The sequence below is a fragment of the Octodon degus genome, unplaced genomic scaffold, assembly GCF_000260255.1.
Source record: "Octodon degus isolate 3935 unplaced genomic scaffold, OctDeg1.0 scaffold00060, whole genome shotgun sequence".
NCBI classification, from domain to species: Eukaryota; Metazoa; Chordata; class Mammalia; order Rodentia; family Octodontidae; genus Octodon; species Octodon degus.
The window spans coordinates 101,488-128,642 of NW_004524636.1; the positions used below are offsets into that span (position 1 = coordinate 101,488).

Genomic DNA, 27,155 nt, shown 5'->3' on the forward strand with positions numbered 1-27,155 from the left:
AAGAAATTTACAGCAGATATAATCCCTATACTCCTCAAAATCTTGAATGAAATTAAAATGGGAGCAATCCTCCCAAAACCATTCCTGTAGGCAAGTATTATACTGATATCATAACCAGAGAAAGACACAACTAAAAAACAAAACTGCATGCCAATCTCCCTCATGAACATTGATACAAAAAGCCTAGCAAATAGAATACAACAAATCATCAAGAACATTATACACCATGACCAGGTATAATTCATCCCTGGGATCCAGGGATGGTTCAATATACACAAATCTATAAATGTGATACACTATATCAGTAGAGTCAAATCAAAAAACCACATGATCTCAATTCATCCAGAAAAGGCTTTTGACAAAGTCCAACACTCACTCATGTTCAAAGTCCTACAGAAAATTGGAATAGATGGACTCTACTTCAAATTGATAAAAAGCCATCTATGACAACCCAAAGCCTAACATAATTCTAAATGGGGAAAACTGAAATCTTTTACTTTTAGATCTGGTACAAGACAAAGATGCCCTCTATCACCACTCCTATTCAATATAGTTCTAGAATCATTGTCTACAGCCATTAGACAAGAGAGAGAAATAAAAGAAAAAAGACTAGGGAAAAAAGAAAGCTAAATTTTCATTATTTGCAAATGACATGATACTTTACTTGGAAGACCCAGAAAACTCCATGAAGAAGTTATTAAAATTAATGTACAAAATCAGTAGTGTAGCAGGATACAAAGTCAGTACACAAAAGTCCACAGCATTCCTCTACACAGATAACAAACACACTGAGAGGGAAACTAGAGAAACAATACCTTTTACAATACTACCATGGAAAATGAAATACTTAGGAATTAATCTAACTAAAATCAAAGATCTATCAAAGGAAAATTAAAGTATTCTAAAAAAAGAGATTGGAGAGGATTTCAGAAAATGGAAAGATTCCCAGCCCTGAATAGGAAGAACCAACAAGGTGAAGATGGCCATATTCTCAAAATTATTGTACAAATTTAATGCAACAGCAATCAAAAATATCACCAACATACCTCACAGACTGAGAGAGATCATTCCTAAAATGTATTTGGAACCAGAAAAGACATAGAATATCAATCCTGGGCAACAGAGACAAGGCAGGAGGCATTACAATTTTTGACTTGAAATTATTCTATGAATCTACTATGATAAAATCATCATGATATTGGCAAAAAAAAAGACCTGAGGATCAGTGGAATAGATTAGAAGATGCAAAAGCCTCTAATAACACACTCAGGCACCTTACCTTTGACAAATGGGTCAAACATGCTTAATGGAAGAAAGATAGCTTTTTTAACAAATGGTGATGGACAAATTGGCTCTCTCCATGCTGAAAATTAAATTTGACCCACGTCTATCAAAATGTACTAATCTAACGTTAAAATGGGTGAAAGATCTAAACATTCAAACAGAAACACTAAATCTCCTTGAAGAGAAAGTAAGAACACTGGAAGACATAGAGGTAGGCAAACAGTTCATGAACAAAAATCAAATCTCATGGGTAATACTTGAAAGAATTAACAACTGGGACCTCCACTTATTGAGAAGTTTTTGCACATCAAAAGAAATTACCTTTTGTATCTGTATATTCAAAATGGTTAGGATAGATATATAGTTACATTCTCTTAATGAATAGAGGAATTTGTCCTAATAGTGTTCGTAAATAGGATATCATGTCCACATCTTGTACAGCAATTAACCACTAGGAAGAATGTATGCAATGTGTTAATTATTAAAACTGTCCTACCAATTTGATTTGAAACTGTCTCATTGCTATTTGTTTCTCAATGAAATTATAGGGGAAAAAAGAAAAGAAATTACCAACAAAGTGAAAAGACAACCCACAAATCTGGAAAAATGTCTCAACTAATAAATACTCAGACAAAAGTCTGTTCTCTAGAATTTATAAAGAACTAAAAAACATTAAGGCACCAAAATTTAAAGACCCAGTCCAGAAATGGGCATCTGAGATGAACACACACTGCTCAGAGGATGAAATTAAAGAAGGGAATAAATATATGAAAAAAATGCTCCACATCACTAGCCATCTATGAAAGGCAAATTAAAACAACACTGAGATGCCACCTCACCTCAGAAAGAATGGCTATCATGAAGAAATCAACCAAAATAAGTGTTGAAGATGCCGTGGGCAAAAGGGAACCCTTCTCCGCTGCTGGTGGGAATGTAGACTGGTGCAACCATTATGGAAATCAGTGTGGAGACTCCTTAGAAAACTAGGACTGGAAATCCCATTCAAGCCAGTTATCCTCCTACTGGGATTTTTCCCAGAGGAAATGAAAACATCATATCATAGTGACGTATGTGTACCTATGTTTATAGCAGCACAATTTGTGATAGTCAAATCTTGGAAACAATCAAGATGCCCATTACCTGAGAAATGGACAGGAAACGTGGTATTTTTATACAATGGAGTATTACTTAGCTATAAATAATGATAAACTCAAAACCTTTATGTTTAAGTGGATTCCACTTGAAGATACACTCATAAGTAAAATAAACCAGACCCACATGTGTAAGTATCACATAGTCTCTATAGTATAAGAATTTAAAAGAAGAAATAAAAATAGAAAGTATAACACAATTAAAAGGAAAGTGAGAACTTAAGGATTAAACAATGAAGAGAGGGCAAGGACAAAAGCTAGGAAACATGACAGTGGCAAAACCATACATTTATATGTACAAGATGGTTAAGGTAATGATACTGAGAATATTCAGCAGGTTTTTGAAACTAGCAGTTAATTGGTGGGATTCTCACCCTGACTAACTCTATATGCTGATATTTGTGAACTAAGCAACTTCACTGAAGATAGCAATGTGTAATAGTAGGATCATGCTTGGAATACCTGCATTGTGGTCTTCTAAATATGTACTGCTTGTCATGTCATACCAATTACTGCTATACTGTCTCTCAAGTAAATGTTTGTTTTTTTAAAAAAGAAAGATAATAAATGAAAACAAGAGACAAGAAAAAACGTCATAGGACTGTCCTGCTACAATGCTGTATATGTTTAGATTTCTAAATTTTTGTATAAAATTATGTAATTATTTATTCCTATTTTTTATTGTTTCTTCACATTCTGTAGGGATTTAAAGTCTAACATATCAATACTTGATAGAAAATACCTGCTCTAGGCTATGTCTAAGATGTTTGATATTCTGACAGATAGTGAGTTTAAGCTCAACTGCCTATGTTATAGGGTAATAATGTCAATAAATTTCTCTTCTGGATGTTTAACAACTTAAGTTTGCTGACCAAAAATTAGAAAAAAAGGAGGGCTGTAAGCATAGCCAATATTTTGGCCCTAGCCTTTCAATGTCAGTGAAGACTCAGGACATAGGAGAATCTGTACTGTAATATCCTGTAATTCAGTTGTGTCCGAAATTCTCTGATCAAAGAGATTATGGGGCCTCAGAAGAAAGTGATCGATGATGTAGAGTGTGCATAAGGAGAGTCTCATCGAGAGAAAACATTCTCTCAGGATTTCACAGAAAGTAAATTGGTCAAGCAATGGCTGTGACTCATCCACATGGCTGACACTGACAAAGGATCTACAAAATGTGGTACAGGGTTTCAGGGTAAATCCTGATTGTATTTGACTGAACTTGTCAGAGACAAAAGTTATGTTTCTTTCTGTATACATCTTGTTTTTCTTGGTCTTAGCCATCCAGCAGAAAAGTATAAAAACAAGGTATAAAAAGTAAAGCCATATTAAAATGCTTAGTTGTAAAAGGCTCAAGTCGACAACTTCTGACATTCCCAGTCCTAAGGATAACCACTAGGATGGTTAACAACTTATGCTTGCTGACTAAAAATGAGCAACTACTGGGCTATATTGAATTATTTTGCTGAACTCATGCACCTACAATATTTGAATGGCAATGGAATACCCATCTCTTACAAAACTAAACAAAAAAAGGGGATACAAATGAAGGACCATTTTGTATCTGTATATACAAAATAGGATAGATATACAGCTACTTTCTCCTAATTCAATGAGAAGAAAGATTTGTACTAATAATTTTTGAACTTGATATCATGTCTACATCTTGCACTTTCTCCTAATTTAATGAGAAGAAAAAATTTTACTAATACTGTTTGGACTTGATATTATGTATCCATCTTGTACTATGAATAACTACTACAAAGACAACAATATACAATGTATTAATTATTGTAACTGTCCTACTAACCTGTTTTGAAACTGTCTCATTGCTATTTGTTTCTTGATAAATTCAATAAAAAATAAAATAAGATAAATGCCCATCACTTGAAAAATGGATGAAAAAGATGTATTTTTATACAATGGAGTACTACTAAGCTATAAAGAAAGAAAAACTTGAAGCCTCCATAGTAAGTGGATGCTACTAGATGCTATATTCATAAGTTAAATAAATCAGATCCACATGTATAAATGTCATATTGTCTCCCCAGTGTAAGAACCTAAAAGAAGGGAAAAAAAAGCTGAAAGGTGTTATAGATATAGTAAAATAGAAAGAAATAACAAGTATTAAACAATGAAGATGATAGAGAGGAAAAAAGGAAAGTAAGAAAAACATGCTACTATATAGCTAGTATATATACAGGATGGCTGAGATGATTGTACTAATAATTTTGATCAGTTTTTTTGAAAGTAACATTTAATGTTTAGCATTTTCAACTTGACTAACTCTGTATGCTGATACCTGCGATCTGAGCAACTACAGCAAGGACGGCAATGTGCACTACAAAACCCATGTTTGAAAACCTCTCATCTTCATCTTCTAAATGTGTACTGTTTTTAATGTCTTATCAATTATTATTCTCTTTAAAATAAATTTTAAGAGGCAAGGAAAAACTAAGATTTCTTGAAAGCAAGTGCCAATACTCAATTATTTCCCCAATCTTGTATAACTATATCTATTAATATGAGCAATAGATTTGATGATAAAAATAGATAATATAACAATCACTATTAATTAGCTATTCCTATTTTGAAAATCGGTAACATACGTATTGTTGTATGTTACCCTGTTTCTGTCTTTTTCTATTTATTTTTGCTTGTTTTTACTCTTCAAAATAAAATTAAATTAAATTTTAAAACTTTAAAGTATAATTCTTAAAATTATTTAAATTATCAAAATCATTTATTTAATGCAGGTTTTAGTTATATACAGAATATAACTGCAACTACGTATCATTTCTCAGGAGAAATAAGTAACAAGAATACAAGGAAGCTAGCATGATTTTTAGCCAAAATTTAAATTATATCACCAACAAATCCTTCATTTTAAATTGCCCATTCACAAACACCTTTGTTAAAAGGTTATTTTGAAAATTATTTGAAATTATTTGAGTGTTCTGTCTTCCCAAGGCCCTGTTTTAATCAAAGTGTTTCTCTTTGAAGTACCACAATATCATCAGAGACAATTTTCCTCCTTCTTCTTCTGTTTCTAACCACTCAAAGCTTTGCCTGTGATCCCAGCAGTAGCCCAGGATCATCTGCATCGACTTCCTGAAACACAACTTTTGCAAAAGCTCAATTTCACTGTGCCACCTACGTGGGTTGTGCCTGCATAATTTGATCTGATGTTGTCAGGCTTCTTTCTGGGTCAGGCTGACCTGCCCCAGCAAGGGTTTGTGGGCTCCAACACCTCCACCAGCCAACCTCTGGGCAGCAGTGCTGGGTAGTGCCACATGTAGAGTACCACCTCCAGCTCCCAAAACACCTCCCCACTTCGCTGCCTTGCATTTCCCTATGACAAAGAAATGCCTCCCACCCATGAAGTCATGTCCCAGCCTCCCCTCGTTCCTGGAATAAGTCTGAGGCACAGCGTACACAGCTCTTCAAAATATTCCAGGGGGCCTGCCCCGTAGCTCAGTTCTTTAAGTGGCTGCTTCAACAAAGCAGTCAGGCTCTGGTTGCTTTGGTTCGATCCCCACGACACAAGACAGCCAGTCATGCCTTGAAGGCATTCCGGAAAAAAAAAAAAAACACTGACTCAGGTCAATAATTTCTGACATTGCCAGTTAAACAGAAGACCCAATGCTATTATGGGCTACTGGACTCTTTTAGAATATTTTGCTGAGTTTACACACCTATAATATTCAATAACGGAACTTAGAAAAATGGGGTATACAGATGAATGTCCATTTTGTATCTATGTATTCAAAGAGGTTGGGATAGATATATAGTTACATTCTGTTAATGAATAGAATGATTTGTTCTAATGATATTTGTAAATAGGATCACAAGTCCGCATCTTGTACAGCAATTAACCACTAAGAAGAATATATGCAGTGTATTGTTTGTTGAAAAATAAAAAAAAAATATTCCCAGTTGCCCATAAGACACCCAGACCAATAATTCACCCTTCATTGACCATCCTACTAATCCATCTCGGCTCCCTGCAACCCAAACCTTACCATTACCTCCCAACTCCCCCTACCCAAGTCCTAAGGCACCCACAAAGACATTCCATGGCAGGAAATCAATCTAAGCTGTGTGCTGTGTGAAAAATGAGCAGCTTAGAATAGGAGTACACTTATGACTAATCATATTTTCAGTGACTATTTTTTTCTCAACACAACTGTCCAAGCACTAAGGAATTATATAATTAACAGCTAGATAAGGAAGACCTCTGCACTATCAGCTTCCAGCCCAAGATAGTGAACTCGGGGAATTCATAGATAACCCCACAACGGGTACCAACAGCAGAGCTGGAAGTCTGGACTCATGTCAAAAGACCTCTAACTTACCAGACTTACAAAGTTGTTGTGCACTCCATTTTTCCCCTGAAATCAACAAACAGGACAAGCAACACAGGGCACCTACACACATTAACTAAGGCAGTTCCCCATGACTGTGCTTTGTGAACAGTGTACTGAGCTTGAGGCATTAATACCATTATCTTCCTTATGGAAAGCTATATGTTCACTTCTATGATAGTGACACACTGGTCCCTCTATTTTTGTAAATAGGAAAATAAAGAGAAAAATATTTTGCAAATGCTAAAGTCCAATATGCTTTAAGGATTTTACTTTACTGCTACAGTATGCAACCTTGGACCACCCACTTCACTAATCAGGACTTTAGAGTTGTTAGAAATACTGAGATAATCACTATGATTTTTTCTAGGCGTGATATTTTATGACTTTACAGATCTTCCAAGAATTGGTGCAGCCCAGGAAAACCAAACAAGCAAAAGCAACAAAAGTTAGACTCATATCCATGTAGAAGTAATAATCTAATACCATCATAATCTCTGAAGTTTAGAAGTTCACAGAACACTTAATATAAATAATAAAATTAAATTTCCAAAAGATATAGCAAACAAAGGAAGGGATTTCTGATAATAATACAAAAACTAACAGCAAACACCATCTTTGCCTGGTCAGTATGCCACTGGCACTGGGTCAAGTACTTTACAGGTGTTAATTATTTAATCCTTGCACAGCCAAGTGACAGCTTTTCTCAGAGAGAAAATTGACAATCAGAGAAGTATCCTACCCACCTCTGAACTGACTCAGCCAAACAGAAGGAAAGTTCTTACCACGGAGGTACTGGCTTAGGCTGATGTTTTTCTGGAGAAGCAATGATGATCTGTGCTTGACCTCACAGTGGACAAAGGATAGCACATCCTCTTTGTTCAGTGGGACAGACACAGTGCTGGTGATATTATAGGTGTCTCCACTAGAGAGAACCTTGGTCTGGGACTTGGTCTGGAGTTTGTGGTTGTTTTTAAGCCAGATCATCGTAACGTGACGTGTGTATAATCGGAATAATGTGTATGTCAATTGGATGCTTGTGCCTGGTTCAAACCGCTGCTGGGGGCCTTCCAATTTGTCAGAGATCCTTTCTGGTAATATCCTTCCTGCAAGAAGAAACAATTGTAAGTCTATGTCATAGATGCTTGAATCCCTGAATGAATAAATCTTCAGAATTTCTACTGCTTCCCTGCCATGGGGCTTAAATGTTCTCTGATGATAGGCTTGAACTGAAGCTGTTGTCAGAGACTAGATGGGAAGCCACAGCAGACCACTCAGTCTATAGGGAGGCCAGCATCACACAGCAAGCATCTGTATCACATCCTGCTCAAGGGATCTTTCCCAATTCACTGAATTTTCACAGCAAACCTGCTAGAGAGATCCCATTCCACAGATGAGGAAACTGATTTCCAGGGGCTGAATATTTGTCCAGGTCAAAGGTAGCCCACAGCACAGCCTACAGGCTCTGAGCCAGTTAGTCTGGTCCCAGGGTTTGTGTCACTGATCACCACTCAGCCCTGTCCTTGGTCCCTTAAAAAGGGAGATCCCTTACTGCTCACAGGCTGGTCATGGGAAGAGGTTAGAATATGGACTTTGGAAGCCCACTGAGCCCAACTTTACATTTCTGAGCCTCCCCTAGGTGAGCCCGAACAACTTAACTCTCAGTCTCTTATCTGTAAGGTGGGGATGATCCTTAATTCTCAGAGTTAGTAAATTAAGTAAAGGGGTTGGTATATGCTAATGACACCACAAATGGCAACTATACGCATCAGGCATAAGGACTGTCTGTGGAATTGTTCCTCATTCTATTTTTAATCTGACCAGAGAAAGAAAAGGCTCAGAAAGGGTTACAGACTTAATCCATGGCTTCACAGAGAACAGAATTGACCATGGAACCCAGGAATTCTGACCTCAAGCCAAGAGTTTTCCTGATACATCATGGCTGTTTCTGCTGGCTTTATATTGATCAGTGATGTTTACCTTTCTTGCATTATATAGATTGTAAACAATAATTTTAAAGCCCTGACTATGGACCCCACTGTCCAGATACCATGCAGGAGCTAAGAAAAACAAACCTCAATGGGTCTCAACAAGATAGGAGTAATAATCACCACTGCACAGAACTGATGACTCAGAAAGACAGCTGCTTTGCTTGAGGTCACACAGATGGGCAGGGGAAGCCCTGTACTGTGATACTGGTCCTTGAAACTTCAAAATGTGGCCACCTCCAAGTATAAGGTGCTTCTCCTGTTTCACAGACATGGGGAACTATTCATAGTGTGATAAAACCGCAGGCTAGGAGCTTTCAGAAAACCCCATAGTTTAAGCACCAATTGTGTGAACTGAATAGTGAAGACATCTGTGACAGTTCAGGAGAAATGAATATCCAAAATAGTATATTTCAGATGCAGATCTGAGAAGAGACTTGAGAGAACACTAAAGTTTTCATTCTCTGGTAGGATAGAAGAAAAAATTACAGGAAAACACACTGAATTTCTGAACAGACAGCTGCATCCTAAGCTATCCTAAGATGCTAAGATTGCTGAGATCTTAGTCCTATGCTACCTTCCAGATGTCACAGGACCCAACCACATGGATAAGATAATGCTCTGTGACTGTTAGCAAATAAGAACAGTGCACAGGGTTGAATGTACAGGGGACAAGGTGCTGATAAAGAGTCTTTTAGGGAGGCTTAAAGAAGTTTCCCCTCAAAGGTGTGTTAATGCCCAATAGAAAGAGGTCTGGGTGCCTGAAGAGGTGTAGGCTGCCCTCTCCCTGCAGCTCTGGAGTTCATAAAGCTGCATAGGTAGCACTATCATCAAAGCGATGCTCTCCATGGCTCATTCTGCATCCACAGGCCAGAGATTCTGTATGGAGGTGAAGGAGAGTAAGACAGAGGTGAGAAAACTCAGCATGAGTCAATAAATTATTAATGCAATTTGCTTCCCACAAGAAAGGAACAGTTTGAAGTTTTTCACTCAGATCTGCTGGTTGGAAGTTTTTTTTTTTCTGTTGGGAGTGGGGGGAGATTTAAAGGTGAATGAGATCATTGCCCTAAGAATTTCTTTTTTTTTTTTCCCCCTAAGAATTTCTACTGGGGGCAAATAAAGGACAATTCTGTCTGGAGAGAGAGAGGGCAGGGTAGAAGCCTCCTCTGTGAAGACCACATCCCTCCACCCTGTCTTTAATAGTGTACCAAGCTATCTGTTCACTACACTGCACGGAGGCATACCATCTGTTTAAACAAAACAAAACAAAACAAAACAAAACAAAACAAAACAAGCCTCCTTTCCCGCTGTGATTCACTGGACAGCTGTCGCCTCGAATGCTGGCTTTCTCTAAATTCGCCCATCCCTCCCCAGCCATCACATCGCCCCTCACAAGGCACGTACACCCAGCCCCTCCTGGCCCGTAGTACTTCTCCCCTCCAAGACAGTCAGAACCAGACCAAAAGAAAGCCAGCTTGCACCCTTCTCGGTCTGAAATACCAGCCTGCAGCGCTCCCTGGTGGAAGAAATCTTTTCAAGGCCACAAAAGTCAGATGAGAAGGGTTAGAAGGTGGAGGCGAAAGGGAAGAGGAACCGCAGCAGCAAGACAAAAAGGAAGGGTTTGCACCTACCCTGCGTGAAGAGGGCCTACAGCCACGTTCCTTCCCAGCTAAGGCAGTTAAGGCTTCCGGCCTCGCTTTAAAGCTGACTTCCAGAAACTTCAACTGAACCACCCTTGACTAACAGCTTTCCTAGAAGGAAGGGATTTTTGTCCTTCAACTGTCTCACAGCCAAGTGTTAGGTAACTTGGAAAATTTTCCATGTGAAAAGTGCATGGAATGGCGGGGAAGAGCACTCCTTTCCGCTGGGGTGTGGTGGAGAGAGAGAGAACACACTTTGGAAGTGGCTGGGAGTGTTATCCTCTAGGGCATCATCCCTGCGCTGCTCTGAGCCCTGGGCTTTCACTTTGCTGCACTAAGCGGCTGAGCCAGAGCTGCACTCACCTTTGCTCTTGCTGGAGCCCTGCACTGTGATGACTGCCTTGACTGGGGCCCGGTCACCCTGGACTGCCCAGCATGCAAACTCACTGCCGTCCAGTGTGGTCTCCTTTGGCAATATGTGGTCCAAAGAGTATGTCCCATCCGGGTTGCTTCTGACCGCAGGAGATTCCTCCAGGATCTTATGCCCATTTTTCATCCAAATGAGCTGCAGGCGGGAGGGGTAGAAACGGCTCACATGACAAGTGAGATTCACTCTCTGATGATCTTGGTCGTAGGTCTCAGAGGACTTGGTGATACTAAGGGAGGGAATAACTAGACAGAGAAACAGAAACTAAACTGGTGAAATTAGCCCTGCCTGCCAAGGGGCCAGGCTCAAGATCTCTCATTCTTTCTAAGAACAATGTAAAGCAAGCTGTGACAAGTATTAATATCTATTAAATATGGGTGGAGGTACACAGGCATATGGTTTATTCTTTTCCATACATTTAATTGTAAGAATTATTAAAATACAATGTCCATTAGGACAGAGACTTAATTTTGCTCATTACTGTACACACAGCACCTAGAGTAGTACCTGCCATACAGTGGGTATTCATTACTTATTGTATGAACAATAAATATTTAGAATTAAAAAGCAATAGCAGTGGTATTAGTGTGATTGAGAAATATGGTAAATGTTTAAATTCTTAAAATGTATTACAAAAAAAAATTCTATAAGGGGAGATGGCTCAGTGGAATAAGCGCTTCCCTGGCAAGCACAAGGGCCTGAGTTTAATCCCCGGTTCCGCAAAAAAAAAAAAAAAAAAAAAAAGATACATTTTAAAAGATACATTTTAATTACTGCCCCTCAAAATACTTCCCTCAATTTAAAAAAACTTATCCCATTATTTTTGCCCCTTTCTAAAAAAGTTCTGAGAGTCCTTTTGTTTGAGTTTGAAGAAGGCTAGAATTTTCATGGTGCCAGAGCCAGTGAACGAGGTGCATGAGCACGCACCATACTTTTTCTGCAAGCCTGCTTTTCCACTCACGGACACTTGGCAGCAGCATTCCTTGTAAATTTTTTTACAGCTCATATACACGAAAAAGGACTTCCAGAACCTCTTCAGAAAGTGGCAAGAGCAATGGAGTAAGTGTGTTTGAACAAGGAGGAGTGTCTTGAGAGGAATTAATAGCAAGGTATCTTTTACTATAATAAAATTTTTATTTAAATATTTGTTATATTTTTATCACACCTTTATTAGTTGAACAAGGCCGGTTGAAAAGGGAGAATGAAGCCAGATAAGAAGGCCAGATCCCCACAAGCAGCTTGCTGTGTGCCAGGCCTTGTGTTACATAAAGAATAAGCTGCTTAGTTTATAGAGGAAACTTGCAAAGTAAGTCTTAATTTTATTCCCACCTTACAAGGAAACTGAGGCATAAAAAAGTTAAGAAATGTACCCAACATCTGAGATTAATACATACCTCTCATGAAGAAATGTAAATGGCAAATAAATATATGAAAGGATGTTCAACATCACTGGTCATTTGAGAGATACAAATTAAAACAACACTGAAGTTTCATCTCACCCAAGAAAGAATGGCTATCATCAAGAAACCAACCAATAACAAATGCTGGAGGGGTTATGGGGAAAAAGGAACACTTCTTTACGTTGGTGGGAGTATTGGTGCAACCACTGTGGAAATCACTGTGGAGATTCCTCAACAAAACTAGGATTAGAAGTCACATTTGACTTCACTATCCCTTCTGGGTATTTTCCCAGAAAAAAACACACAATATATACACCTATATTTATAGCAGCTAAGTGGAGTACTACTCAGCTATAAAGAAGGGTAAATTTTATAAATAAATAGATGCAACTCAAGACCATACTCTAAGTGAAATCAATCAGACTTGCATGTGTAATTATTGTATTGTCTCCCGAGCATTAAAAAAAAAAATGAAAAAGCAACTATATGCAGTACACAATATATATCGTGAAAGGGAAAGAAACTGCTCAAAAAGAAAGAATAACTGGAATGGGGGAACAATATGTATATAAAATGTATATTTTATATACATGGGGGAACAATATGTATATATATATATGTATATATATACATATATATACATATATATATACATACACCAGATAGCTGAGATAACTGTACTACTAATTATTAGTTAATTTTTTATATTGTTTGATCAGTTATTCATGCATATATTTTGTAATTTTTTTGTATTTTTTTAGGGAAGCATCTACAGGGTATTCAGGGTCTCACTACTAGATCAGACTCATAGTGATCCACCTTTTTACAGACTCCCAAGAGCTGGGATTACAGGCGCGCACCACCACGCCCAGTCTCAGTTGCCGTCTCAGCGTGCCCCGGGGGCGGGGCCTACATGGCCAGGGATAGAACACCCAAACCTTGTGCCTGCTTGCAGGTGCTTTATATATGTTGTAATCTGAGCAACTACTTTGAAGATAGCAATATGCAGTATAATAACCACTGTTAATTTTCCATTATCTTATTTTGAAATTCTATTATTGTTTTTATTGGTTTTTTCTCTTTAAAATATAAAAAGAAAAAAAATGTTCCCAAGGTCACACAACTTGTGAAGTGGCCCAGCTGAGATTAAAACCCAGGCATACAGTCAGCCTCTGTGTTTTCCTTTATCTCTATACATAGTAAGGGGTGGTGATGTAGAATTTCAGAACTCCATTTGTTAAATGAGGCTTTGGGCAAAAACCCTCAAGCCAGTGCTGCTAGGATACCCATACACACAAGCACACTACGCAGCCTACTCACTGTAAAGCACTTGGGAGAGGTTCATGGTCATTCTCAGGGGCTCCTCAAGGTCTCTGTGAGTGACTTCACACGTGATCTGAGACAATACATCTTCTCCAGTCAGTGTCACCCATGCCTTGCTGGTAATGGAGTAAGTGCCATTAGCATCAGCCGCTTCATAGTGGGCTGAGGCTGGATGTTCATCACTGTTCTTAAACCAGGTGACATTGAAGTCCCCAGAGCTGAAGGGGCCAGCAGTACAATTGAAAGGTTCTGATATTTCTGGAATTATCCTCTGAGATAGGCCCATCAGAGAAATGAAGGGCTGCCCAGCTGCAAAAGACAGTGATTATGTCTATACACGGAGAGTGGGGCACATCCAGCACTCAGATTGCAAGAGAGACACATGGTATAAAGGCCCCAGGGACTTACTATCTATCATGTGCTTGGTTCCAGCCTCAGAGAGTTCACGAAAAGATAGCATCAAATAGAAAATACAGATCAAGTCATACCTCAGGCTCAGTGTTCTTGGAAAACCCAAAGAACACAGAGATGCTAGGAGTACTCATTCTGGAAGCATGATCCAACAAATATATTTTAAGCTAAAATTGATAAAGTAATAGGAACCAGCCATGTGGAAGGGTCCAGGAAGATCTTTCTGGATGGCAAAAATAGCAGGTAAAAAGGGCTTCCAATGGGAACAACTTAGAAGACCCAAGAAACCAAGAAAGCTGTAGGATTTGAGTGTGAGTGGTCAAGAGGCCTTGACAGAAAGAAGTCCTGTGGGACATGGTAGCAATTGTGACTCCATTCTGTGTGACCACAGCTATTAAACAGAGACTTTAAACACAGGTTCAAGGCAATCTCATTTATGATTTTAGAGAAGCCAGGGCAGAAGGTGGAAGGGAGCAAGGAGTCAATCAGGGAGGCTGAGGTGACAGTAACCTGCTTGGGATAATGAGAAACAGAAGGACTAGAAATATATTTGGAAGATCTGGCCCACAGAATGATAGTGGGGTAAGTGGAGCATGAGGGGTAGAAGGCATTCTGGACTGGATAGATGGTGGCTCTATTCTTTAGATGATGAGAATTAAATAATGACCACATAGAGACAGGAATGGCCAAGAGTCACAATGTCCATTTTGGACATAAATGTATAATGTCTCAAATGTGGAGTCAACAAGAATAGTTGGCCCTCCCAGTTGGGTTTCTCCTGTCAACACCAATCAAGGCATTCTTGCCTCATTTGTTCACCTCAGATGACAAGGATTTTTCTCCACACTAGGAAGTGGCATTCACCTTGTAGTCGGGACTGTGCCAGAATATTTCCTGCTCCTAACTTCATTTCTGCTTCCTAGAGTCATCCCAGGAAAACTGTAGAACAAGAGTTGTCCCTTCTCCTAAGGACAGCCCTCCAAACATGCACAGCATGGCTGTGTACTGAACCACTGCTCTGCACCAAGCTGAGAGCTGAGCACAGGGGCTGCAGAGACAGGACCCTGGATCTTGAGGAGCCTCAAGATCAGGAAGCAGGGATGGAAGACAGACATATACACCAGAAATGACAACACGGGCAGAGGCAGCAAAGGGCAGCTCAGAAAGGTTGTGGATATGTGTCCCTTCAGCCCACAGTTCTGGTACTCAGGCACTGTGCTTCCCTCTTATCCCCTACCTGCTCACAGCTCACTATGGTTTATAAGCACTTCCAGGTGCATATGCTTATTTTACCCACAGTCCTATTGTCGGAAGTTGCTATTGTTATTTGCACTTCCTAGAAAGGGAGACATACTCAGAAAGCCTTAGTGACTTTCTTAAGGATGCACAGCCTATCAGTGATGAGGGGTGAATGAGTTAGTCTGACTTAGTCCAGGACTCATCATTCAGGGCATCTCTCTGCCTGTCCTTCCCATTTGCACACACTCCCTGACCCAAGCCAGAATTCCAATCAGATAATACTGGGGGATCCTCTTTCACCACCTGGCCTCACCCAGTCCCCTCTCCTGTGTCATGTCTTCTTCCTCTGATTCCCAAGCTCCCACCCTTTTCCCACAAGGTCCACACACAGGAAGAGAGGCAAAACACCAGCTGGTGGGCAGGAAAGGGCTCAGCCATGTCCTGTAGGTCTGTCACCCACCTGCAATGTAGGGAGCTGCACTTGGCAATCCCAAGGTCTCTGTGCTGAGGGTCTGGTGGGCAGGACACAGAACTCACCTGTGAGTCCCAGCAGAAGGATGAACAAGAGGGTGTACAGGGTCTGCCCAGGTGTGGGAGACATGCTGAGAACCCCACTGTACCCTTGATCTGAGCTGGCCACAACCTGGGTAAGGCTCTGATCAGTCTGGAAGCCACCACCTAGTCTTCTGTCAGCCTAGGGCTGCCTTATACCTCCTGATGTCCACCCCCCCGTCAGGCCAGGAGCAGAGCTATGAACCAGAGAGAAGTGGTCACTGTGGCAAAGGGCACCACCTAGACCACTAATTCACAGTTAAGGAAGTGGCTGCTGCTTCTGGTGCCCATGATCCAGACAAGCTCCACCTAGAGCTTCCAGCCACAGAGCCAGCCCTGATGCCATGAGCTTTGGGGATCCACCCTCTCTGAGGTTCCTCCACAGTGAGCAGACACCACTGAAAGCCTGCCCTCTCCCAGCCCCTGGGACAGCTTTTGGAAACAGAGAATGAATCTGTGGTGGTCCTAGTAAGGCAGGAAAACTGAGCCTGGACAAATATGACCAAACACAGAGCATGGACCCCACAACTTCCAGTACCTCCTTTCTAGGGAGTGAATTCAGGGCCTCAAACTGAGCAGCATCCCCAGATCATTTTTAGTTTCTTTTATTTTGAGACAAGGGCTCAATAAACTGCTAAGTTGCTCAAACTAGGCTCCAACTTGCAGTCTTCCGGCCTCAGCTCATGGAGTGCTGGATTACAGGTGTGAGCATGGACTTCAAAACCTAACTGCAGATCTTTCACTTACCTACGCTCACACAGGATGTAATGGGCCTTTCCTGCTACCAGGGATCATCTAGTGACTTCCAGCTGCAAAAAAGTGAATTGAAATGCAGCTGCTTGGCTCCCTGATCTGCTGATGAATGCACCCACTCCTGGGTCTCTCTCCAACCTCACTTCATCCGGAATCCTGACAGCTCATCCTGACATGCAGATAAATACACTGATTAGTTTTGTTAGTCCCATGAAAAAAACAGCTTGCCACAAATTTTTCCCCCTGCTATACCCAGAGGTCAGCACAGTGCTGGGCACAGCAGGGACTGCATTGTAAATGGGCCTTTTGGATCCTCAGGGTTGAAGATGGAGCAGTTCCCAGCACTTGTGGGTACACATTCAGCTAATTTGGAGAAGTGTGAAAGGTTAACAGCCATGATGTGGTGGGAGAGGGGTTTTACAGAGCTCCCCTTTCTCCCAGCCTCCCCTACAGCCCAGCCAGGCAAAGATCTCCAAGAAGATAACTCCCAGAGACCAGTGCCTGAAGAAGTTGGCTGCTCTTTCTCCATGCAGCAGGCATAGACTTGTTGGTCTAGCGTCATGCTCCCCTGTGCAAGAAAAAGGGGAACTGAAAAGAGACCAGTGGTAGAGTAGCAGCCTGAACTTGCTCTATGCAAACTGGCAAGGGGAGAGGTCTTTTGAAAGGTCTGTAAGGGAGGACAGGGATAAAGCCTGGAACTTCACTCTGTGGCTACACAGATTCCATGATCAGTGCTGTAAAACTGCACCATTTCCTTGGGGAGGCTGTACAGTGTCATTCCACCACGCAAGCACTTGCACATATGCATGTGCACATGCACAGCCCTCCTGCAGATTCCCATCAGTAGCCCCCACACCCCCAACCCCAGGCTGCTGCTTCTCCATTCCACCCCCAGTCAATAAAACCCTGCTGAGGGGAAGAGGTCCACTCTTCCTCATCTTCCCTCCCAGAACTCACTACACCAGAAAGTGGCAGAGACCTCCACAGGGAAGCAAGGAGGAACATAAAACACCTCACCTGTACCCCTCCACATTCTTCAGTAGAGATCCAGGGCAGCACTGGCCAAGTTGACAAGAGGTGGTAGGCACTAAACTGAAGGTTGGTGTTTTATGCTGAGCTAGTTAGACCTGGACCTTAAACAGGCCCCAACAGAATGGCTATTTCCCAGTTTAGAGAAATTATCCATTCAGTGTCATTCATTCACTCAGCATTATAGGGCACATTTCTGCAAGAGTCCAGAAATGATGAGCTATGTCTGAGGGACAGAAGATCAGAAAAAAGAAATTTGACAGAGTTGAATTGAAATCAGTGTACAGAGGTATAAATAAATCCAGTGCAGGTGGGCACCTTTGCCAAGTTCAACTGTTTGACTAAGGGATTGACCAGCACCAAACTATGGTCAACTGATTTTACCTCCCCAAACTTCTGATGCTACATCTGTAACCAGAGACTGATGGTGTCTATCTAGTACTGTCTAAACCTTGTGCACATAGAATCTGGACTTTTGTTCATAAACTAGGAATCTAATAAATATAAGTTTCCATCCTAACAAGTGTGAGCTTCTCCAAATCCTTCACATCTCCTCTCCCTGTTAATTTGTCCTGTGTCCTGCACCTGGCTGACCTCTATCCTAGTAATATAGTGTGCACCACACATAGAATTTTAGATTTTACACAGTCTACATTTAAAAGATTTTAAAATGTGAAATTAATATTTACTAATACAACATTTAATGCAGTATTCAGTTGTATCATGTCAACATGCAAGCAATAAAAATATTGTGATAATTTACATGCTTTTTTGTTTTGTTTTGTTTGTTTTTTGAAATAAGGTCTTGTTAGGTAGTTCAGGTTGTTCTTGAATTTGTTATATAACCCAGGCTTGCCTTGAACTTGTGGCAATCCTCCTGCCTCGGTCTCCCAAGTACCTCAGTTACAGGCATGTGCCACCATAAACATGCTTTCTCTTTTTAATTTTTTGAATTTCTTAAAAATAAAAATGCTTTGTGGAACAAGGAGCAACACAACCATTATACTGCTTTAATTTTAAATTTTAAATTTCAATTAGTTAAAATCAAACAGAATTTAAAATTCAGTTGCCCAGAGGCACTAACCACATTTCAAACACTCCATAGCCCCAGGATTTATCATAATTGTGTTAAAGTTTTAATTTATAATTAGTTACATCAGGACTCTTTCCCTTATTAGGCTTTAAGCCCTGGGGTTGAGGGCCACATCCTTGCTCACTTCTGTGAATAAATGCTAAGTACATAGTAGTGTTCAGTGAAAGTGTATTGAATGAACAATGAACCCATGGATAGATGGTTGTATACAAGGATGGCTGGATTGGTGGATCCACTGATCAATTGATTGATCAATCTGTGGATCTATGGATCGACGGATAGATGGGTGGATAGATCCATGAAGATATAAAAATAAAAAGAAGATATGTTCTGTGGAATAAGAGAAAAGAGGAAGCCAAAGAAGGTTTCCTGGAGAAAGTATCTGCCTGCTAGGTTTATACACCTGTAGGTTCTGGCCTGAGTACAAACTGCTAAATTATCATGGCCCTGATTCAACATGGCTGAATCCCAAAAACAACAGCTTATGGTCCCAATGACCACTTCCTACTTTTTCCCCACCCCAGCCAGTCCTAGATATCTTTCCTGCCCACATAAGGGAGCCCCCAATTAGCTCCTTGAGAGTCACTGAATCTGTCCTTCAAACTCTGCCCCTATCAAGTCCATAATCTCAGTCTCCCTGTCTCAGGTCAGAGGATCCCCATCAATCATTTCTGTGTCCTCCCCAGTGGCAATAAAGGCCTTTACTTCCCTTTCTTTTACTTCTCCTTCTCTAGTGCGCTGAAAAACCTAATAGTCCTGCCACTTACAGAGGGTGGGGGGAGACTGGAGACACCATAGCTGGACTGCAGGAGCTGGGAAGTTGTGGGCAGCCTGTTTTGTGAGGTTGGAAGGCTCTAGAAGAAGTGGGAACATTGGAGTCTTTCCATCAGTGGGCTGAGGGGAACCAAGGTACCCACAACGCTGACTCAGAGCACAGAAAACTACCAACTTTAAGGAGTCAGAACAACTTGAAGATGAAGTGTTTTACCAGCTTGAGGAGAGGCAAGCCTTGCTGGTGAAAGAAGGAGAAACAATCAGGGAACAATTTGTTAAAGGTAACAATTCAGCATAATTGTGCACCCTTATTCAGCAGAATACACTGCCTTTTTTGCTTTCTCAAATAAAACTGGCAGGTTAAGTTAGTTTTAAGCTTCATTCCAGTGAAGCCTCCTGACTTCCTCACAAAGATATTTTTTCTCTCACGTCTTTATTTCTTTTGTGGCCCAAATGCAGCAGAACTGGATCTTATTCACCCTGTAAGTATAACCTCCAAAATCCTTCATAGTGAGTATGGGCCTCTGTCCTGGCCTCAGGAGCCCAGAGATCAGAAAGTGACAGAAAGTCCATAGTGGCTCAGAAAATGTATTTTGATGGTTCCTAAAATCTAGTTCTTTGCCACAAGGACCCACATTTTTTCATCCTCAACCTATCTTCTTAGATAGGACTCAGATCCAGCCTACATGGGCTACCCACAGCGTTCAGAGGATCTGCAAACACAGAGCCATCTCTCCCCAAAATGATGATCCAACCCTTTGATGGCAGGACCTTTCCTTGTCCACTTGCTCCATGCCTAAATCTTTGGTGCCTGGCACACACCATGGTGAAATGAATTCACTTCATTATCAATTTACTCACTTCTGAAACTTTACAGAGCACAAGAGGTGACCCTACTGAAGGGACCAGGACATGACTGAAGAGAATCTTGGGAAGTTCTGCAAGGACAGTGTCCCAGAGAGTGAGAAATGCAGCATCAGGGAAGGAAGAAGGAGCATCTCTAAGCCACAGCACTTTGCTATGGTGGAAGCAGATTAAGTGACCAATGGTCACAGGGGAAGCCTCATGGCCCAATCAAGCAGGCTGTGGTGAGAAGTGAGGATTGTAATCCCTGAGCAATGCCTTGGGCAGAGAAAAGTCTGGATGGGCTCCCATTTGCAAACTAAAGGTAGCAAGTGGGGGGAATGGCTAGGAGGATTTCAGGAGGGGAAATGAGGAAGCAAGAGGAAGAGGCCACTGCAACTTGAGACAGGAGTCTGGGTGGGGACACACAAGTAGTGGGAAAGGAGAGGGATTTACAAATTGGCAGAATATAGACAGTTTGGGGAGACACTGTATAAGGTAGGGCTTCCTCAGAAAAAAGAGACAAAGAGACAAGAGGAAGGAAAGGAGGGAGGAAAGGAAGAGGGCTCTGGGCTAGGTGTAGATCAGGCACCACCGTCCTCTTCTCCAGCTTGATAGTCCCAGAAAGACAACCTCAACTTTCCTTCTGTTTCCTCTTGGCTTTCAGAAGCTCTAACAATTATGGAGGTTGGATGTCAGGACAGAGGGATGCTAATGTTGCCCAGGGTTTCCCAAGGTAAGAGGCAAGGGCTTAAGTACAGATCTCACTCAGACACAGAGTCTCAGCCTGGAGTCTGGAGTTTAACAAAACAGAACAGCTTTCTGATTGAGTTAAGGCTTGAGAATGACTGGCTTAAAGCAGTGAACTGGCTGGACTTAGGACAATGACCTTGATCAGAAGAAGCCAAGAAGAGTGAAAGATTGATCATTCATTCCCAGGCTCCTCATCTTTGTCCCTTAAATCTCAGCTCATGTCATCCCAGGAAGCCTTTCCCAGCCTCACCCCACCCGGTGAGGAGGCCCTTGCACTCCATCAGTTCCTTGAGCCTGGCAGAATACCTCTCACAACTTGTTATAATTGGCTTTGTTAACTGCTGGACTCCACACACAGGCCAGTGATGAGCTCGTCTTGCTCATGATGATGTCTTCGGCACCTTGGGCAAGACTTTTAGCACAGAAAGTGCTAAACAAATGTTTGCTTATGAATGAATAATGAGTTTGGACTTAAAAGGTCAAGGGTGTTATATAGTCCTACAAACTTATCTCAAGGAGCTCTATTACTGCCATTTGCCCTGATTCTATGGTAGGTTTCCATCAGAATTCCCACCTTCAAGCTAATCCTGAGGTTTCCTCTATTAGTGATGAAAGAAAAGATTGGTTGGGGAAAATTCCAACTAAAATGTGAAAGACTAACATGTTGTTTTATTGTGTCTACTTGTGATTACTAAGATGCTATTTGTCAACCAACTGAATACCTCACTAGGAAAATTCAAGCAGTTAAGGAAACAAGCACAACAGAATTGGGAGTAGGGAAGAGTCCTCTTTGATATTTCCCATGTGCCAATAAGCTTCTCTACTCCAATAGCTGAAGACTTCAGTCACTGTCCATTGCATTAGCAACAGTTTCCCCAGTCCCCATGAGAGCGAACAAAAATAATCATGGTAGATGGTTGTGAAGATCAACATCTTCACCCCCTGAAGTGGTACTGATGGTGGACCTTTAGGTTCTTTGCACTGATAGAAGGCAGAACATGAGAACAGAGAGGAAGCAGAAACCCAGAAATAGGTGAGTTGCTTGATAACACACAGCAGAAAGAGCAGGAGGCCAAATGGGGAAGTCCAGGATGCTCACTTCAGCTTACTGGAAGGACTTTCTAGCAACTACTGCTGTCCAGAAATGAAACCTCTCATCATCTGAAGGGAAACTTCCCTTCCCCCGGGCTGCGCAGATTCAGGAGTCAATGTGTGCATGCTGGAAATAACAGTGGGGCCAGAGAAGTATTCTTCAAACCATGTGTCACAGTTCCGTTAAATCAACCCAATGACTTGGCCCACTTAGCATTTTTTAAAGTGGAAAAGATAAAAAAAAAAAGGATAAATGAGAAGGGAAGGGAAAGGAAAAGAAGAGAAGGGGTCAGGAAGTATTGGAGCATGTATGTGTGCATCCACATTTGTGATCAGTGGCAATGTATGGTGTGTCACCAACTGTGAATAACACTCAAGAAGACTGAAAGCCTAAGTAAGTTGGTCTCTAAGGTCCTCTGGTTTTACAGTTAAGAGACATAAGATTGTTACTTGTTATGTGGGAAGGTATGACTATAGGATTCTAAGATTGATTCATTTATTTTTCATTTATTTTTTGTACATTCATTTAATACCTGTTCTAGACCATACTGAGCTCCAGTGGCAAAGAAACTCATCAGAATTAGTTCCTGCCCTCCAGTCAAGTGGCAGAGATAAACATTTACTCAGATCATTGTAATACACTTTGGTGAACACTTCACTCAGCAATAAGTCAAAATGTGTATGTATTTCACCCACCTTATGAGGGATAGGAGCCCTATAAGGTTTTCATAGTGCCATTTCATAAATGAAAAGAATCAAGGATCAAATGGTCAAACAAAGCACTGACAGGGCCACTCAGTGGAGCTATGGTTTGAAGACAAGACAAGCACAGAACAAGTATGCTACCATTGGGCTCCCCAGCATGTGGATAGCAGGGACAAGTGGTGTATGGAAACTGACTTAAGCAACCAGGCTGAGTGAGCAGAATTGGGAAGGGCTATACTACCAAGGGGTCCTGGAGCTGTGTCTCTAAAGAAGAGTGGGTTGATGACTTGACAAAGGTCAAAGGCATTTGCTACGTGAAGAGACAGCCCAGAAACCATACCAAGAATAGCAGAAAGTGAGGTTTATAGCAGTCAGGCCTGATTTGAACTTCAGTCCCAGCTTTTTTTTTTTTTTCTTTTCAAAGTTTTATTGATAAACATATAGCAATGAGACAGTTTCAAATCAAATTGAAAGTACAGTTTCAACAAATAATACACTGCATACATTCTTCCTAGTGGTTAATTGCTGTACAAGATGCAGACTTTTCAGTCCCAGCTTTTACTAACTGAGTAACCCTAAGAAGTAGTCTACCTCTCTGGGCCACCATTTCTTCATGTATTTGACAGCACTGTTATGTGATTAGAGATTATACCTGTGACAATATGACACCAGAGCTATGCCTGGAAGATAATGAGGTCCATGCTAAATGAGGTCAACCCAGTTATGAGAGATTCCTGAGTTTGAGTCCCAGCTCTGTCACTGCCTAGCTAAGTAAGTTGCTAACTTCTCTGTGTTTTAGTTTCCCCATCTTTAAAATGAGAATAGTAATAGCATCTACCACATATTCTAATGAAAATAAAATAAATTAATGCATATAAAATGTTTAGAAGACTTAGGAACAAATCAGGTGGCTGATAGAGGTGGATACAGTCTAATATTCCCATGTGCTAGATGCTTTGCTGAGAATTTTAAGATTTTATTCATGAATTAGATTAACAAATGATCGCTAAGGGTTTTCTATGTTCTGGGTAATATAAAAGTGTATCATGAAATCTTGAATAGTATAGGACATGGCCAGAACCCTGGGTATGAGATAGAATTTGGTTTTGACAGGGAGTATGGGAGGAAGAATAGGTTTGGGGTGGAGGTGAGATCAGTAGCAGAAATGAGGCCAGGGAGATAGAACAGGTCAGATCAAGAAAATCGTTTTATGTCCAGTCATTATATAAACAGAGACAAGCCCAGAGAGAGCTTCAATTTAAGAATTTTTATTCATTGAATTTATGATTCCTAGTTGTAAAATTCTGTTTCCATGTGCCAAAGTTTTTATGATTCTAAGATTATAATTCTATGACTTTGTGACTCAATATTTCTTACTTGCTACAGCAGATTGATATTAAAATGGTCATAATAGGGACTTCTGGTTTAAACTCTGACCTTTAAAGGGTTTGCAAGTCATCATTCTCTTTTTCAAACAAGAAAAGGCTAAACAGGCTAACAATCAGAGAACTGAACTTATAGGATAAATTGTCCACCAAACTCTGTGGCATCCAGAGAGTTATGGCTCCCAAGGTCTGCCCACTTGGACCCTTGCTGTAAGTCAGTCAGAACCCATAGTTAGAAGTCCAGTGAGTTACTGAAGGCCTGAGAGTGAGACAATGGTGGATGTCACAGTCATGCAGAAAGGAGGAAAGGCCTCAGACTTTTAAAGATCTTTTTTCCTCTGAGAAACCCCTAATATTCCAACAGGAGCATGTATGACATCACCTCCTGCTGCCTTGGCAGGGAGAGATCTACAATAGCAAGAGGAAATCCTTCCAGACTTTCCCCTAATCTTTAGAGGGAAGGACTTTGCTGTGGCAAATCTGAAACTTTATCGCAACTAAGTAAGGGAAGACCCCCCCCAATCTTCTCCATGCTTTCTAGTTCATCCAAAGCAAAGGAAATAGAGGAAGGAGGAGGCCTACACCTGCAGGAGAAAAACAAACACTTTTTGGAAGGCCAACTTTGAATGTAGAGGGCTCCAAAAGACAAGAACTTGAGAGATTACAGACAGCCCTCCCTCCCTCCCTCCCTCCCTCCCTCCCTCTCTGTAGTGAACTCTTAATGGTTTTGGGTTATCCTGGCATCTACTTAGAACATAGATTCACCCTTCTCAGGCAAGAAGCAGCACTCAGCACTCTGGATGCTTCCAGTTGTGCACTGCTCCCCAGATCCTCAGTGTTCTCAATTCAGATCTCTCCGCATTATACAACTTTCTCCTTGTGTCCCCTCCACATTGGGACAGCCATGTACAGCCCATTTTCTGCCCCCACTGACCCTTACACCCTGTGTGGAATGTGACCTATGCCACAGTGATCACGTTTCACTCACATGTAACCCCCTAGAATTCATCCCTGATTGCTTTAAAGCCACTCATTAAAATTCCCTGCCGAGAGCCCATTTTGATAATGCCCTTACCTTATAAAAAGAATTAATCCATTAGTTCCCCTCTTTATCTCTATATGCTCCCTGACCTCCATGTGTGTGGTCTCTGTGTGTATTGTGTATTCCTCTAGGGCCCATAAAATTTTATTTCTATCCTGTGTTTCTCCTGATCATTGATGAGAAAACACACACACACACACACACACACACACACACACACACACACACAATTACCAACACACCAGTAAGGCTCCAATAAGTATTCATTATAATACAGTGAATTCTAGCTGAATGGCACAGACTCACTGAGGGGCAATTCCAAAGCAAAGGTCCATGGGTAAAGAAGACGAGAAAGTAAGAGCACCAAGGAGTAGAAGCCCCTGAGTGTCTGCAGCTGCAAGCACTAAGTGGCAACCTAGGCAGGTCAACATTAATCCCTAACCTTTAGTCTATTTCTTTATAGTCATTGCCCTCTACATGTCCAACTTTCAAGAAAAATGCACAAGACATGCTGCATTAATTTCCCATATCTGCTATAACAAATTACCACAAGCTCAGTGGTTAGAAACAACAGAAATTTACTGTTTTACTGTTATTTTCTCACTGTTCTGGAGGCCAGAATCCAAAATCAGTCTCACTGAGCTGAAATCAAGGGATCAGCAGGGCTGCCCTTCCTGCATCCTCTGAAGACCTAAGAGTGGAATGTCCCCATGTTTCTTCCAGTTTCTGGAGGTCACCAGCACTGCTCAGTATGGAGACAGGTGACTCCAATCTCTGACTGCCAGCCACATCCCCTTCCCCTCTTCTGTGTATCAAGTTTCAAATCTTTCTCTACCTGTCTCATAAGAAGATACATGCTGGCATTTAGCATCCCAGTGGGTGACCCAGAAAAATCTTCTCAGCTCAGGATCCATCACTAAGCCTATCATAATGTCAGAAAGACAAAGCAAGCAAGCAAGCAAGCAAGAAAGAAAGAAAGAAAGAAAGAAATAAAGAGAAAGAGAGAACGAGGAAGAGAAAAAAGAGGAGAAAAAGGAGAAATAGTGGAAGAGGAAGAAATGGAAGAGATGACACACTCATCAGAAGCAGATTAAAATATGGGAATATAAGACTAAAACATGGAAATATCAACAGGCAATTTAAAATAACTATGATTAATATGTTACAAGTTATAATGGAAAAGTTTTTTTCCATGAAAGGTCATTTGTTAGACCACCAAAAAAAGATAATTAAATTTATTTTTTTTTTGTTTTTTAAAGAATACAAAATAGCAATAGAAAAAAACAGCATTAGAAACAATACAAAATTTCACTAAAAAAAGTAATAGGAATTCAACAATGGTTACTGTATTACATTATGTTATTAATTAATAATGTCTTTTCATGATCACAATGAAATAAAACTGAAAATCAATAATAGATAACACTGAAAAATAAATATAAAGAAATTCAACAACATGTTCTTAGCAATCAAAAAGTCCAAGAAGAAATCACTAGGGAAATTAGGAAATACTTTGGGATCAGTAAAAATAAAACCACTATATAGTAAAATTCAAAGGCAGTGCCTAAAGTTAAATTTATATCTGTAAACATTGATATTAAGTAGGGAAAAAAGAGATCAAATCAATAATTTAACTTGATACCTTTAGGAATTAGGGGAAAAAACAAATTAAACCTAAAGATAGCAGAAAGAAAGAAGTAATAAAGATAAGATCATGAATATAGAAAAATAATACAAAGAAATCAAAAGTTGGCTCTTCAAGAGATTTAAGGAGGCTGCGAGGATAGTTCAGTGGACTAAAGTGTCTGCTTAAGCAAGCTTAGGCAGGCACAGTGACCGCAGTTTGATCCCCAGCACTACATGCTGTGCCAGGTGCCCCCAGGAAGGACTGAGCCAGTCCTCAAGTC

At 40.7% G+C, this 27,155-nt stretch overlaps 1 protein-coding gene across 1 annotated transcript in view; it reads right to left on the minus strand.

Annotated features, from left to right (window-relative positions):
* The window catches only part of LOC101560087 (tyrosine-protein phosphatase non-receptor type substrate 1-like), a 40,794-nt gene extending 24,966 nt beyond the window's left edge, over window positions 1-15,828 (minus strand). Inside the window, exons 1-4 of the mRNA XM_012515355.2 lie at window positions 15,765-15,828; window positions 13,575-13,886; window positions 10,791-11,099; window positions 7,585-7,905 (exon numbers count right to left, since the gene is read on the minus strand). Coding sequence (XP_012370809.2) covers window positions 7,585-7,905; window positions 10,791-11,099; window positions 13,575-13,886; window positions 15,765-15,828 — 1,006 coding nt within the window. The remainder of the gene's footprint in view (window positions 1-7,584; window positions 7,906-10,790; window positions 11,100-13,574; window positions 13,887-15,764) is intronic.
* Between the last annotated feature and the right edge of the window lie 11,327 nt (window positions 15,829-27,155).